A 14,628-nucleotide genomic window follows, 5' to 3' on the forward strand; every position below is an offset into this window, starting at 1 on the left:
AAGGTAACCAGTGGATCACTGTGGACGAGCTCTCCCGAACTCACCCGAGACACCATCCCGTCGCGGCATGCGAAACCTCGCGCACGGTCGTGGGCTATCTCATTGGGGTTCAGGTGACCCGGTAATACGTCTGGTCCCATGTGAGCTGGGAACCAGACTATGTGGTGAACAATGTCAGAGGGGTGTTTGCCGTTTAGAATCCTGGCTGCTTCTTTGGCTATCAATCCCGATGCGAACACTCTAACGGCTGTTCGGGAGTCCGTGTACACCATAGTGCGTTTTGAGTCCAGTAATCCGAGAGCTATAGCTGCCTGTTCCGCCACATCGACCGAGGAGGTTTTCAGCGAGGCGGCCGAGAGGAGTTCTCCCCTGTCATTGACTATGGCTACGGAGAACTTGTTGGCACTGGCGTGTCGCGCCGCGTCAACAAAGGTCTCCGTTCCGGATATGTTCTTTAAGAAAGTTCTAGCCCTCGCCAACCTTTGACCTTTATTGTGTTGGGGGTGGACATTTCTTGGGAAAGGGTCTGCAATAAAGGAGTTCCTTGTCTGAATATCAAGTCGCGTGATATTTTCCTGATTGAAGCTAGGACGGAGGCCTGCCGCATCCAGAAGTCTTCTGCCTGCTTTGTTGTTTGATAATCTAATAATTTGTGCAGATCTTTGTGCTTCTATTAATTCCGAAGTTGTGTTGTGTACTCCCAATGTCATTAGTTTCTCTGTGCTAGCCGTGATTGGCACGCCGATCACCCTTTTGATACTTTTGCGCATAAGCGTGTTTAATTTATCCATTTCTGTTTTCGTCCAATTGAGGGCTGCGACTATGTAAATGACATGGCTGATGAGGAAAGCATGGTGAGCCCTTAGGAGTATATCCTCGCCTATGCCACCTTTCTTGTTGGACACTCTCATAATTAATCTAATAATGTTTTCAGTTTTCGTGGTAAGTTGGGCTATAGTCTTAGCGTTGCATCCCTTTGAGTTTATTGAAAGCCCTAGTATTTTGATAGAGTCTACTCTCAGGATGGTGTGCCCATCTCTGGTACGAATGCTAATTGGCACCTGATCGAGTGGGGTGAGTCCCCTAGCACCTCGTCTAGCCTGTCTGTACAGCAGGAGTTCCAACTTTCCAGGCGAGAGCGCCAGTCCCGTACCTTTCAAGAAAGACTCTGTAACATCCAGAGCCTCCTGTAGAGCTTGTTCGACCGTAGCCACCGATCCTCCAGGACACCAGATTGTAATATCGTCAGCATATAGTGCATGACCTACGTGAGAAATTGCTGCAAGGCTTTCTGACAACTTTCGCATTGCTATATTAAACAGAAGGGGTGAGATAACTGCCCCTTGGGGAGTACCCCTGTTTCCGAGTGTGAAGTATTCCGAGACTGATTGCCTCAACTTTATGGCCGCCGTCCTGCTCTCGAGGAAGGATGCAACGAAGGAGAAGAATTTAACTCCTAAGTTCAAGGCCGATATCTCCTGAAGGATATAGTCATGTGCAATTGTATCGAATGCCTTGGATAGATCCAGTGCGAGGACGCCTTTTACATCTTTGCTTTAAAAGTCGATTATCTGGGTTTTGAGCAGGAGCATGACATCCTGCGTTGAAAGCAAGGGCCTGAAACCAACCATATTGTACGGGAATAGTTCGTTGCGCTCAATATGTCTCGATATCCTGTTATGCACTGCATGTTCCGCTACTTTGCTAATGCAAGAAGTAAGGGCGATAGGACGGAGGTTCTCCAAGCTGGGTGATTTACCTGGCTTGGGGATTAAGACCACTGTGGCCTTCTTCCAACTCTCCGGTACAACGCCTTCCTCCCATACCTCATTTATCTCCTTCACTAAAGCTTGAATTGCTTTGTCGTCCAAATTTCTTAAGAGCCGGTTTGTAACTCCGTCGGGGCCTGGGGCAGACCTTCCATTTAAATTGTGCAGCACTTCCCTGATCTCAGCTTCCGAGAAGGGGACGTCCAGCTCTGGGGCAGGCGCGCCCTCATACTGAAGGAGGGGAGAACCTGGGCTTTGGCTAATGGGAAGGTATTTGTTCGCTAGTTTCCGAAATATGGAGGCCTCTGAGATGCCTTCCATTATTTCCTTATTAATTAATCGGTCTATGACTAGTCTCTGATTACATTTGGATTGTCCATCTTCTAAGAGATGTTTGAAGAGGGTCCATTTGCCTCCTTTGCGCATTTTTCCATCCGCTGCCGAGCAGGCGTCTCTCCATTGCTGTTTATTAAGTTCTGAGCAAGCTCAGGCTTAAACAAAAGCCCCTCCATTGTACTACTGCTTTAATGAAGGAGCTTTAGCATAGACGTACGCGAAAGGGCTAATCTATCTGTACGGTCCAGCCACCTGGTGGCGCAGAGCTTTACAGTCCAAACAAAGAACTAATATTGGTCTAACTAAGTGTAAAACATTTTAAACATTTAGAAAAACAATGTGTTCACGATTACGCTGATTTCCAGCTTTCCTAACCCTATATATATATATATATATGCACCTGAAGAAACTTCGTGGCACTTCAGAGAATTGTTCACTAAGTGACGGCCTTATATGAGAATTTAGAAGACCTCATAGTAGGAGACAGTTCAATTTCACAGCCTGAGTGCTCTCCCACCACCAAGAATCTGGCACCTCTCGGGGGTATAATTTTCCTTCGTGCAATTGTCGTATACTTCGCTATCATTAATACTGCTTCGCCTTTCCTGCGAAACTGCAGCCTCACTCTGTCTTTTTTTTTTTTTTTTTTTTTTTCTGTGAGTCCGAGTATAAGTGCTCCTGCGCATGACTGCTGTTGATTCTGATTTCGAGTGAATCCGACTTGGCCTCATTTCGGTTACTGAGGTAAATTATACAGGGTTCCCCAATTATCATGCACCAAGACTTTAAAAAGAGCAGTTGCGTTACTCGAAGAAAACCTAGTGCATATTTTTTTCTAGTACAGTGGCGCAGCCGCCAGTAATTCTTTCGTTCCTGAAATTTAATTCGACTATTGCAATTAATTATCTCATTTGAGCAGTACTGTCCTAATTATCAAAGTGTCAATGAGGCATTTGCAGGCGCCCCCAAATGACATCTAACTGCTGTGTTTTCAGCGACGTACTAATTGCGTGCAATATTTTCCAACTGGCAAACAAACCTCACGAAATATAAAAAATACCACGTGACTGTGCTCCCACTCGCATCCATAAAGCAGCGCCCTCAAATAAGCTGATTGAGTGTAACTGCGTTGCCTGTCGCAAGCACAGAGACAGCGCATCACATTGATAATGGCACGAAAGGAGCATCAACAACAGGTTTGGGGGCTTTGCAGCTATTCCTTCCTCTCTACGTCACACTTATTATCCGTATGTCAAGGCCGACTGATCCCATTGATAACAAAAGCCCCTTGATAACGCGGTCGAAACGCCGCTCTGACCATGCACGAAGCACGAAAAGCAATGTAATACACATAGCATGTTTTGAAATCCCAGCATTGCTCGCACTGAATCGACAGAGTATGCGCACAGCTATATTTCGTGCCAGAAATTTGCTTCGGACCAAAGCCAAATTAAAGTGATGGTTTTATTTTTCATGAGAGTTTATAAGTGCTGCAAAAACAGGGTCATGGGAAAAAATAAAAGCGAAATAAACAGACTGGGAAGCGACCCACGTGTAGAGAAATAGCAAAACCGATGCGTTCAAGAAAGTAAATATAGCGCTTATAAATGAGCCACATTGGCAATCGACACCTGCACAAAAAACAAACTAAAGAATACATTAGATTTCAGTGTGCCCTTATTATCTATGAATTCGTAAGCGCCGTTGAACACCAGCTGCTGCTTAGAGGACAGGTTAGAATAGGTGTCTCCTTCTGCAGCTACGCAGTACTCAGTTCGCTTTATCACATCTTCAGTGGCTTTCTTGATAACCGACGCTGGAATTCCATGGCAGACATTCGTTGTCCTTGCCTTGACCTAATCTGACGTCTGTCTCGATCATGTAAGCACGATCTTTCACATAACCTCAAAGAAAGAAATCGAGTGGACAGAGGTCAGGTGGCCTGGCCGGCCAATTTCGCATGAAAAATCGCATCCATCCAGTTTCATGCTCAGCTGCTGCTGTGTGCTGGTGCCCCACCTTGCTGATACCACGGAAGTGGAAGACATGATAGGGGGATTTCACTGAGAAACTCGTCCACCACTCCTTCCAGTATTTCGTCCATTCAATGTTGTCGGGTCAGCGCGTGATCGAAGAAGATGGGACCGATCATAGCACCGGCGTAAATTTAGAGAAACGCATGGCAACTGGGATGAAACAAAATACAACTTTTAAACATTTGCACTGACATCAATTCACTTTTGGGGTGATAGGATTTGTTGCAAAAAGAAAAGAAGCATCTATGCTCTTTATCTACGCTAAGACAACAACTATCACAGCTTGTTTCCAACTAACACCAAACACGACAGGTTACTTCGGCCAAGGCGTGGCAGATAAGGCACTAGCTCGATCACGATGTTCTACAGCAAAGCTGTATATGGCTAGTCGATTGGTAAGAGAAGCGAAACTGAGACACACATCATTCACGTGCATTTCACACGCCGTCGATAAAAGGCCCTACCGAAGGGGTCACTAAAGCCTACAGGTTTTTTGCAGGGCCAAAAAAGCATGCAAAGCATTTTGAAGTGAGGTGAGCATACAGCAACATATTCATTCTCTAGGCATAAGCTATCCATACCTTTAGAAATAATTGTTAATTCGCTACCTCCTTCTCTATAAAAAATATAAACCTTTTCCTGTGTACATATTTAAATATATTGTGTATGTGCATAGTGTTTAGAGTGTAAATATAAGACAATGTTAAAATGAGAAAATACGAACAAGGCAGCCGCCGCTGGAAGTTCTGATGTGCTTATTCTCCAATTCTCAGGATTTGCAGAATTAAAGCAAAGTGTGTATTAAAATCCGTGCACGTACGCGCCAACAATGATGCAGTAAGCTATTAGCCACAATGAAATTTTAAGTAAAAAGGTGGAGGCAAGTAAAAAAAAAAACCTCAAATGATGTGGTTGACAAAACTCTCGCAATGACACATTAGATGGAGGGGAGGCGGGTAGGCTTCCCCATCGCCGGGGGGGGGGGGGGGGGGGGGTAGAGGCAGGCTGAGCCCAGGAGCCTATGGGTAGCGATGCACATTTTTACAACCTTGTAATAAATTACACTTTATGTGGAGCACTTAGATGCATGAATTAATGATCAGAAAGAGCTACCTTAATGACTCAGTACAGTTGTGCAATATCGTCAAAATCGTTTCGAGTCCCTTTAAAAGGCCAAGAAAAAGGCCGTTTTATCTGTTTGCATGTCGGTTAAAGATATCGCAAATTTAATTTTTCTTTGTATTGCTTCACCAAGAATGCATTTCAGAATTGGCTGTTCAGAGGACCAGGATTGGATGGTGTGCAAATTGCCCTATAAGGGGCATAAATTTCAAATAAAGGAAAAACTTATTGTGACCATACAAAGTGGTGTTTTCGAAATGAATATGCCCCTGGCAGTGTTTCTTGAAGATCAATTATGCCACTAAGCTTTGGTCACACACAGTGCTAATTGACAACTACCCTATAAATGGAAATGTAAGCTGATTTGGAGTATAGGTTGACCACTTGCTCAGAGGTACAAAAAAAGATTTAAGAAAAAGAATTCTGCATTGCAATGAACTACAGGACATGTTCAGTCAATTTGCTCATTCATCATCGGAGATGAAAACTGCGCATGTGAGTTGTCTGATCTGTCAGAACTGTGCAACTTTTCTGAAACGGGTACACAGCACATTCCTGTGCCAGCTTCCTTTTTCTGTGGCATGCTGAAGGTAGTAAAATACTTTGCCGAAGGTTCAGTGGTATGCACATTTGCAGTCTGCAACCGACAGATAAAATGTACATAAACTTTGAGAAGAGAAGTAAAATTTGCAGGTCACATTCACTTTTTGATAGATGGCAGCTGCCCAATGAACCTTCTTGTCAAACGACAGTACCAGGTGAAAGCGCAGTGCTGGATGGTTGTAAAGGCACATTGAAAATGCTTGCAAGTGTATTACTAGTCTGCCTGCCTCCTCATGGGCGACACATGGAAAACTGGCATCATGACACTGCTACTTCTAAAATGACAGCAAGCTCGTGCGCAATTATAGATGAGGTAGCAGGTTTGAGCCACAAGTGCAGGCAATGCGTGGATGAAAAGCTCCACAGAATATGGCCAACCTGAATGGAAAACCTTTCTTTTTCTTTTCTTTTTTTTTCATTTCGGGGTGAAAACAAATAATGATGTAACAACTCGGTTCAAAAACTTCTGCCGAACACGCTGATGTGTCGAGAGTCCACCATGTGCCCAGCCATTTTTGTTAAGTACTCATGCAGCTAGCTCATTGCTAATTGTGTTGTTGCACATGATGTGTATGTGCAGTCATTACTTGTGACGAGACCACAGTGGCGCTGTGAGGTTGAAAGTTTTCTTACTTTACAGTTAATGCTGATAAAATCTTCAAGCAACACGTAGCCAACAAGGGGATAATGTTAAGTCTTCAAAACCTGCGGTTGTGACATAACTTTCCCACCACCCCTTTTCTCCTTCTGTTTTCCGCATGTGTGCACTGTGGATTGATCTGATTTGCCTCCTGCTGAAGCTTACAGTGGCAAAAAGTGCTGCAACTAAAACTCCTTTTCCTTTTTCCCTTAGACCCATGTGTTATACAGCATTTTCCATATATTACGTGTTCAGGTTTACTCAAGTGTGAGTGTTACCTATCAATGGCGGCGATTCTTGGTCAGTCAAGGTTTCAAGATCACCAGAACTCACCAGGAAATAACAGGGGTCTAATGGAATGAAAAATATATGGCACTTACGGGAAAGGGTTCTGCACTTTTCAAATCTTTTGACTTATACGATATTTTGAGATATGCGATTCATGAGTTCACGGGAGTTTACTGTATTCAGTATTTGCACAGCCCTAATGTTCAGTGGTGTTAAAAAGTGAATGTAGCTCAGTTCTGCCTTAGTACCTTGGTTTCTTTTTGTGCCTTCTTGCCATTTGTCGAGTACCGACATGTCTGCACCGCGCAAAAAACAAGGACAGAAGAAATAACGCAACATGGTGCCTTTTTTGTGTTCTTTCTTTTCTCCTCATCTTTTTTGCTGTGCAGACATGTCTATATTGAATCACTAACTCACCCAAGCTTCCACTTTTTCAAGATCTTTTTGTAGAGGCTTTGTCTTATAAGAAATTATTCTAATTACACGTGTATCACTTGTGTCACACTTGCAAGCATGCATTTAATAAATTACATGTTTGTATTTTGCACAAAAGTAAAAAATTTTGAATTCCAGCACATTTGCATCAGTGGTGCATGTTATGTTATTTTGTAACATCAAAGTAAAAAAGTTTACAAGGCTTGAAGCCTCAAATATTGAGGGTTGCAGCCTGCAGCAGGATGTGCAATCAGCAGTCTGGTCTGCTGTTTGATAAGGCATATTGCCAACTGTAAAGAAATTTGGCTTTTTCATAAAGAAAGCCTATGCACTTTAAGCTTTTGACTATACACATTCCACTTGTACTGACTGTACATATTCAATTTGTACTGTACATATTTCACTTGTGCAGCTCTTTGGAAATTCATTGTATGTAAACTGTACCTTGGTTTCTGCATTGCAGGCATCAATACCTTGATCAACATCATGTCACGCTTTGGCCGACAAGAGGAGACTGCATCCAGCATCAGCCATAATGAGCGGTTGGAGTTTCTTGGTGATGCAGTGGTGGAGTTTCTCTCAAGCATCCACCTTTTCTTTATGTTCGCTGACCTCGAAGAAGGTGGATTGGCCACCTATCGAGCTGCCATTGTCCAGAACCAGCACTTGGCCGTTCTTGCTAAGGTAGGTTAAAGGGAAAACATTTAGAGCATATTGTTTTGAACAGAAAGTTCAACAAAACAATATGACTGAGCATACACAGGCGCTTGTATGTCCTGTTTCATTCTTTCGTCTTGTGGTCAAAGGCGTCAAAATATATCACCATTAGTGGCTTAATGTTGTGAGTCACCAACCTCGGGGGCATGCAGATGTTACGAGAGGTGGGGTTGGGAGACGCAGAGCAGCACTGCAAACAGATTTCAATTCCACTGTACCCCAAACATAAAATAAAACTCACTCAAACTAAAACACAATGAAGAAATACTAACACTTATGCAACCTATTTGATAATGACTAAACATGTGCTTATTACCAGCTACGTTCGTAATCCTGTGTGTACCCAAAAATGCTTGTACTTGTTTCTTTGTTTTAGGCCTGCTCACTGCTTGTATCTTGTCTAGGATATCCTCCTTGGGCTCGACTTGTCCCATTCCCAATTTTTGTCCCAAAAATTCCACAGCGTTGTACCCTAGCTCACATTTGGTTGGTTTTTTCGTCAACCCCGTATCCTTTACTCTCTTTAGTAGCTTTTCCAGGGCCTGAAGATGTTCATCCCACGTCTCAGTGGCAACCAGTATGTCGTTAATATGCCGTATTTACTCGCGTAATGATCGCACTCGTTTGTCAAAAATATTGACGCAAATTCAGGGGTGCGATAATTACACAGGTTAAATTTGCCACGAAAAGAAACATGTTCTTTTTTCATCCCGCATTTGCTGCAGACTGACAAGCAGGTGGCTGCCGCTGTCAGTACGGGACACCAAAACAAAAATGGCAGCCGGCGGTGCAAGCCGAACGGGATTATTTTTCTTCTCATGAGTACATTACGCGCATTGAAACAGTTTCTTCCGTATCAGTAATGAATAATATCGTTAATATCGGCAAGTTTGCAAAAATAACTTAGCCATGTCTTCTTTGAGGGGACAGAAACAGAGATGGGTGCGCTTAGCTGCCAGTGACAAAAACACATGGCGGGCATGCTGTGGAAACTGCGGCATTTGTCTTCACTGCTATCCTAATACGGTGTGTTTCCGCTAAGGGTGGGCAAATAGCTGCGTTACAAGCGTCGGCGTATGAATAGGGTACACTTCTAACGTATCAGTGTTAACCCTTTGAGGGTCGAATTATTTTGAAAAAAACTTTCCCAGGTGGTCAAATTACTTTATTGCAGATCTTGAATGTACAAAATGTATAAAGTCAGGAATAAAAAGTAAAAAATAATTAGGAACAGTATTTTGGTGTCGGCATCACTCAGAACTGCAAAATGTTCAATAGTATTTCAGAGTGTGGTACTCCTTGAAACAAGGGTCTATGCACAGCGCCTCATCGCAGTCTGCACAGCGAAAATGCGTGTCTGTTCTCCTCTCGGAGCGACGAGTTGTGTTGGCACACACATGACATCTCTGCATGCGGCTGCCTTGGGCAGAGGTCTGAGGCACCCTCTCGCGTAAGCGCGTTGCCGCAGAGAGCAAGAATACCTGGTGAGCGGTGGTGATAAACAAGCTAAGAGCAGTCCCAATCAATATAGAAATCAACTTCCGCCGCACCTGCGAGAGCCTGCCGACAAAGAAAAAAATTGACGTTTCGCGCGCCTCCGTTGCGATCACGCGGCGGAACCGAAACCGCGAAAGCGCGTTGCCACTGAGAGCGAGAATACCTCACGACAGCTCTGATAAGCTAAGAGCAATGACAATCAAGATAGAAATCAACTTCCACCATCCTGCAAGAGAGTGCCGACAAAGGAAAAATTGACGTTTCGCGCGCCTACGTTGCGATCACGCGGCGAAACCGAAACCGCCAAAGGGGCGTTGCTGCAGTCTGAGCGACGCGCTGAAGCTAGCAATCAGTTCTGTTTATCTCCCCAAGAAAGTAGCGCCGATTTCAAATGCATTTTGTAAGTCTTAAGAGGTGGCAGCACCTCCCGGTGAGCCAGCATCGTCATTATGGCGCGAAATTTCAAACGGAGGGTCGAAACCGTACCCGTACGGCAAAGACCTTGCGGGACAGAGAACCGCCGCCGTACATGTACGGCGAAAACCGCCAAAGGGTTAACGTGGCTACTATCGTTGCCTCTTGCGATTTGTTGCATGCCCACGAGTGCAGACGAGAAGGATCGAAAGGCGCCCTTTATGTTGTTGTTGACTAAAACCATTGTGAAGCCTACAAATAATAAAGCCGAGGCAAGTTTGGTTGTAGCTTTTTTTTTTTTTTTTTTGTTCATGGAAGTGTGGGAAGTAATGAAAGGAATGAAATGGGGTATTTGCTAAAGAATGTTGGGTGCGTCCAGACCGCTTGGTATATCTTCAAGAGTCCTTCGCGTAGCATTCGACAGATGGTAACCGAGATCATCATTAGCTAAACTTGGCACACAACACATCGCTGTGACAAGTTCAGGGTGCAATCATTGCACGGGAAAGAAAAAAAATTGAATTTTGTCGACAAAATTCAGGGGTGCAACCATTACACGAGTGCGATCATTATGCGAGTAAATACGGTAGTGTTCAACATGCGGCACACCATGTAGGACCCGTCCCATCAGTTTTGTGAACACTGCTGCCGCTGTCTTTAGACCGATTGGCATATGCTGAAATTGAAATAGTCCTTTTCAGCCCGAGAAAGCTGTCTTTTCTTTGAACGCTTCTTCCATAGGAATCTGCCAACATCCTTTAGGCAAGTCCAGTTTTGAGAAATATATCTTATTTGCCACTCTTGCTGCTAGCACGTCTATTGTCTGTTTTCAATACGTTGTTCAGATGCCTGAAGTCAACGCATACTATATTAGAATCGTCGGCTTTCTTAACCACCACTAATGGCGTGTTATAAGGAGAATTAGCCCTTTCTATGATTCCTTGCCTCAACATCTCATCGATCTCACTTTCAATCACTTCTTGCATTGCAAGGGGTAGTAGATATTGCTTTACATGCACTGGTTCCTCTGTTGAACGCTGTAGCTCGCACCACACTACTTCTGTCTGCCCGGGGAAATCTTAAAACACTTCCTCGAACTTGTGAATCAACTCTCTCAACTTCTCTACTTGTGTTGCAGCTAGGGATTGGTTCAACCTAACACTCTCTACCCCCATGGTCTTCTTATCGATATAAGCGTGCACTTCCCTGTGGTCCTTCTCTTCAGCAATCACCATGCAAACTCTAGTCCTTTCCTCGTTCTTCCCCTTTTCTATCTCCGTTCTCTCTTCATACTTTTTCAACATGTTGATGTGTAACACCTTCTTACGGTCCTGAACTGAGATATTGCTACACGCGTGTAGCATTTGATTGTTTGAACGAGGCGCGTGGGCGCCATCACTCGAGAAAAGAGGAGGAAGAATGAACTGGGCTCGCGCTGTGAATCTAACCGGTCAGTGCTGCAACCCCTGTTGTAAATGTAACCTGTAAATAGTTGCTCGTCTTATTAAGTCATCCTTCGCGTAACATTGTGGTGGAAGTGGAATGTTCTCCGTCCTCGCCACGGAGCTCTGAAGTGGCCGCACCGTCGTCTTCTCAGCCATGGCTTCCAATGGAACCACCCCGTCACCACCTATGCCTACGGCACCAACCACAACGTATGTTACGGTCCCTAGTCTCCGTGATCCTGGTACATTCTCCGCCCAAAATGACGTTGACGTCGACGCCTGGCTCAGCATGTAAGAGCGTGTTAGCCAAAGCCACCACTGGGACCCTACCATCATGCTTGCCAATGTGATCTTTTATCTGGACGGGACACCACGTGTCTAGTTTTACACTCATGATATCGAGCTCTCCAGCTGGGACATTTTCAAAGAGCGGCTTCGCGGCCTATTTGGCAACCCGTCAGGGCGCCAACAGGTTGCATGAAAAGAGCTTGCCACCCGTGTCCAGTCGTCGACCGAATCGTATGTCTCCTACGTACAGGAAGTGCTCGCGCTTTGCCGGAAAGTTGGTGAGCACATGACTGAGGTTGACAAGGTGGGCCATATCCTAAAAGGCATTGTGGATGACTCCTTCAATTTGCTTGTCTATAACAACGTTTCTACCGTCAACGCCATCGTCAAAGAATGCCGCCACTTCGAGGTAGCCACAAGTCGCGGCGTCATCCCACAGTTTTCCTGGCTCCCAAACACCCCTGCCACGTCCTCTTGCTCCGCTCTTACCGCCACACGACCATTTCAAGAGAACGTCACACGTATCTTTCGCCCTGAAATTGAAGTGGTGAGTCCGGCCCCTTTTCATCCACGACTTGATTTGATTTGACGATTTGATTTTGATTTTGATTTGAACCCCTGACGGTACCTTTGACCAAGCGGCACCCATATTTCTGTTATTCAAGCAGTTGTGCGGCAAGAAATTGCAAACCTTGGAATCCCTAACGCCTGCTCTGTCTCCCGACCTGATTCGGCACCCATACCCATGTCCACAACCTGTAATGACCAGTATTTCTCTCCCAGACCACGCAATCCTGCTGAATGGCGAACCCCAGACGACAAACCGATCTGCTTCCGCTGCCACCGCATTGGTCATGTATCCTGCCACTGCCACCTGGATGCCGCCGTACTAGAGCTCATTCCCTACTCCTCGCCCATACGCCGACGCTCGCCGTTATTCACCTCACCGTCTGTACCCTACTTCTGATGCCCCTGACAGCTGCTCCTCCGTGCGATCGCTGTCGTCTCAACACTGTCGCTCCCCGTCCCCCCAACCTCGACGCTTTTCCTCGCCAAACCGACGGGCAGAAAACAAGGCCATGCAGCTCTTGAAGGTAGTGCTGCATCACGTTCGTCTTGTCCAAATCCTCCCTTGACGCTCCTCACCAACATTAACCTAATTGAAGTAGACATAGATGGTGTTCCATTGACGGCATTAATTGATACTGGAGCCCAAGTCTCCATAATGAGTGCTAACCTATGTCGTCGCCTCAAAAAATTTCTTACGCCTGCCATCACTCGAGCCGTACGCGTCGCCAATGGCGCCACTGTTGCCGTCAGGGGTGTGTGCACTGCTCGCATAGGAATTGCTCGCCGCCAAGTTCCAGTCCTGTTCACCGTGCTGACCAGTTGCCCTCATGACCACATCTTCGGGCTCGACTTTCTGACGACGCATTCTGCCCTCATCGACTGTTCCACCGGTACACTGTGCCTCGAGCTTCCTCTTCTTTCAGACGTTCGCCCCGAACAACCGAACACCCTCTGCGCTACAGCGTTTGTTCGCTTACCTCCAAAAGCCCTAACTTTCGTCGAATTGGCCTGAATGGCAACCGTGCCTGATGGCGACTATGTCATCGCACCTATTCGTGATGTCCCCATGGCGCGCGACATCTCTGTGCCACACTCCGTTGTAACCCTTGCCGCTAATCGGATGTGTCTCCCCGTTATCAATTTTGGTTTGACGAAGCTAGTGTTACCTTAAAGCATAGCGGTGGCCACGCTCCGGCCAGTGACAGACACCGTCACTGCTTTTGCAGCCGATGCATCTCCAGATCCTCCTGATTACCCGCAGGATGCCTTGAATCTCGACGACCCATTACATCCCATGGTCGCTCCGGACCTCGCACCTGACCAAGCAGCTACCCTATACCGTTTTTTGCTTTCCTAGCGCGACATATTTGGCACTGACAATCGACCACTTGGTCAGACGTCCCTTGTTAAGCATCGGATAAACACTGGTGATGCTGTTCCTATTCACCACCGACCGTATCGCGTGTCCACGGCAGAGCAGCAAGTTATTCAGCAGGAAGTAAACAAGATGCTCGCCAGAGGCATTGTTGAGACCTCGTCGAGTCCTTGGGCGTCGCCAGTCGTGCTTGCCAAAAAAAAAGATGGCACGTGGCGTTTCTGCTTTGATTACCGCCACCTAAACCGAATTACTAAAAAGGGTGTTTACCCTTTACCAAGAATCGACGACGCTCTTGATTGTCTTCACGGTGCCAAATACTTTTCGTCCATCGACCTTCGATCTAGTTATTGGCAGATTTTCGTCTATGAGCAAGACCAAGAAAAGACCGCTTTCATCACTGCAGATGGCCTCTACCAATTCAAGGTTATACCGTTCGGTCTATGCAATGCCCCCGCCACGTTCGAACAGATGGTCGACTCTCTGCTTCAAGGTTTCAAATGGTCAACTTGCCTTTGTTACTTCGACAACGTCCTTGTGTTCTCTCCTACATTTGAGACGCACCTTGAGCACGTAGCTATCCTTGATGTCTTCCTCAAGGGAGGGCTCCAATTAACCTCATCGAAGTGCCACTTCGGGCACCAACAGTTTACAGTGCTAGGCCATCTCGTCAATGCTTCCGGAGTACAACCCAATCCGGAGAAGGTTCTAGCAGTTACGGCTTTTCCTGTACCTCAGTCTGTCAAAGACGTCCAGAGTTTTGTGTGGCTCTGCTCTTATTTCCGACGGTTCGTGAAAGATTTCACAGCATTCGGTCAACCACTCACTGAACTTCTGAAGAAAGACATGCCTTTTATGTGGGGTTCCCTTCAGACTGCGGCATTTTCACTCCTATCACGATTCTCGCCAATCCACTGGTCTTGGCCCACTTTGACCCGTCCGCACCTACAGAGGTCTGAACCTATGCCAGTGGTTATAGGATCGGCGCCGTCTTATCGCAACGCCAACATAGACACGACCGCATTATAGCCTACACTAGCCGGCTCCTGACAACTGCAGAGCGCAACTATTCGATTACCGAGCGCGAATGTCT

General features: G+C 45.9%; 1 protein-coding gene across 4 annotated transcripts in view; it reads left to right on the forward strand.

Moving 5' to 3' along the window:
* drosha (ribonuclease 3 drosha) overlaps positions 1-14,628 on the forward strand; it is a 213,848-nt gene that overhangs the window by 103,868 nt on the left and 95,352 nt on the right. For all 4 annotated transcript variants that reach the window (XM_065438063.2, XM_065438068.2, XM_065438088.2 and 1 more), the window contains one exon: positions 7,693-7,913. In XM_065438063.2, coding sequence (XP_065294135.1) covers positions 7,693-7,913 — 221 coding nt within the window. The remainder of the gene's footprint in view (positions 1-7,692; positions 7,914-14,628) is intronic.

This window comes from Dermacentor albipictus, chromosome 1 (genome assembly GCF_038994185.2).
Source record: "Dermacentor albipictus isolate Rhodes 1998 colony chromosome 1, USDA_Dalb.pri_finalv2, whole genome shotgun sequence".
NCBI lineage: Eukaryota > Metazoa > Arthropoda > Arachnida > Ixodida > Ixodidae > Dermacentor > Dermacentor albipictus.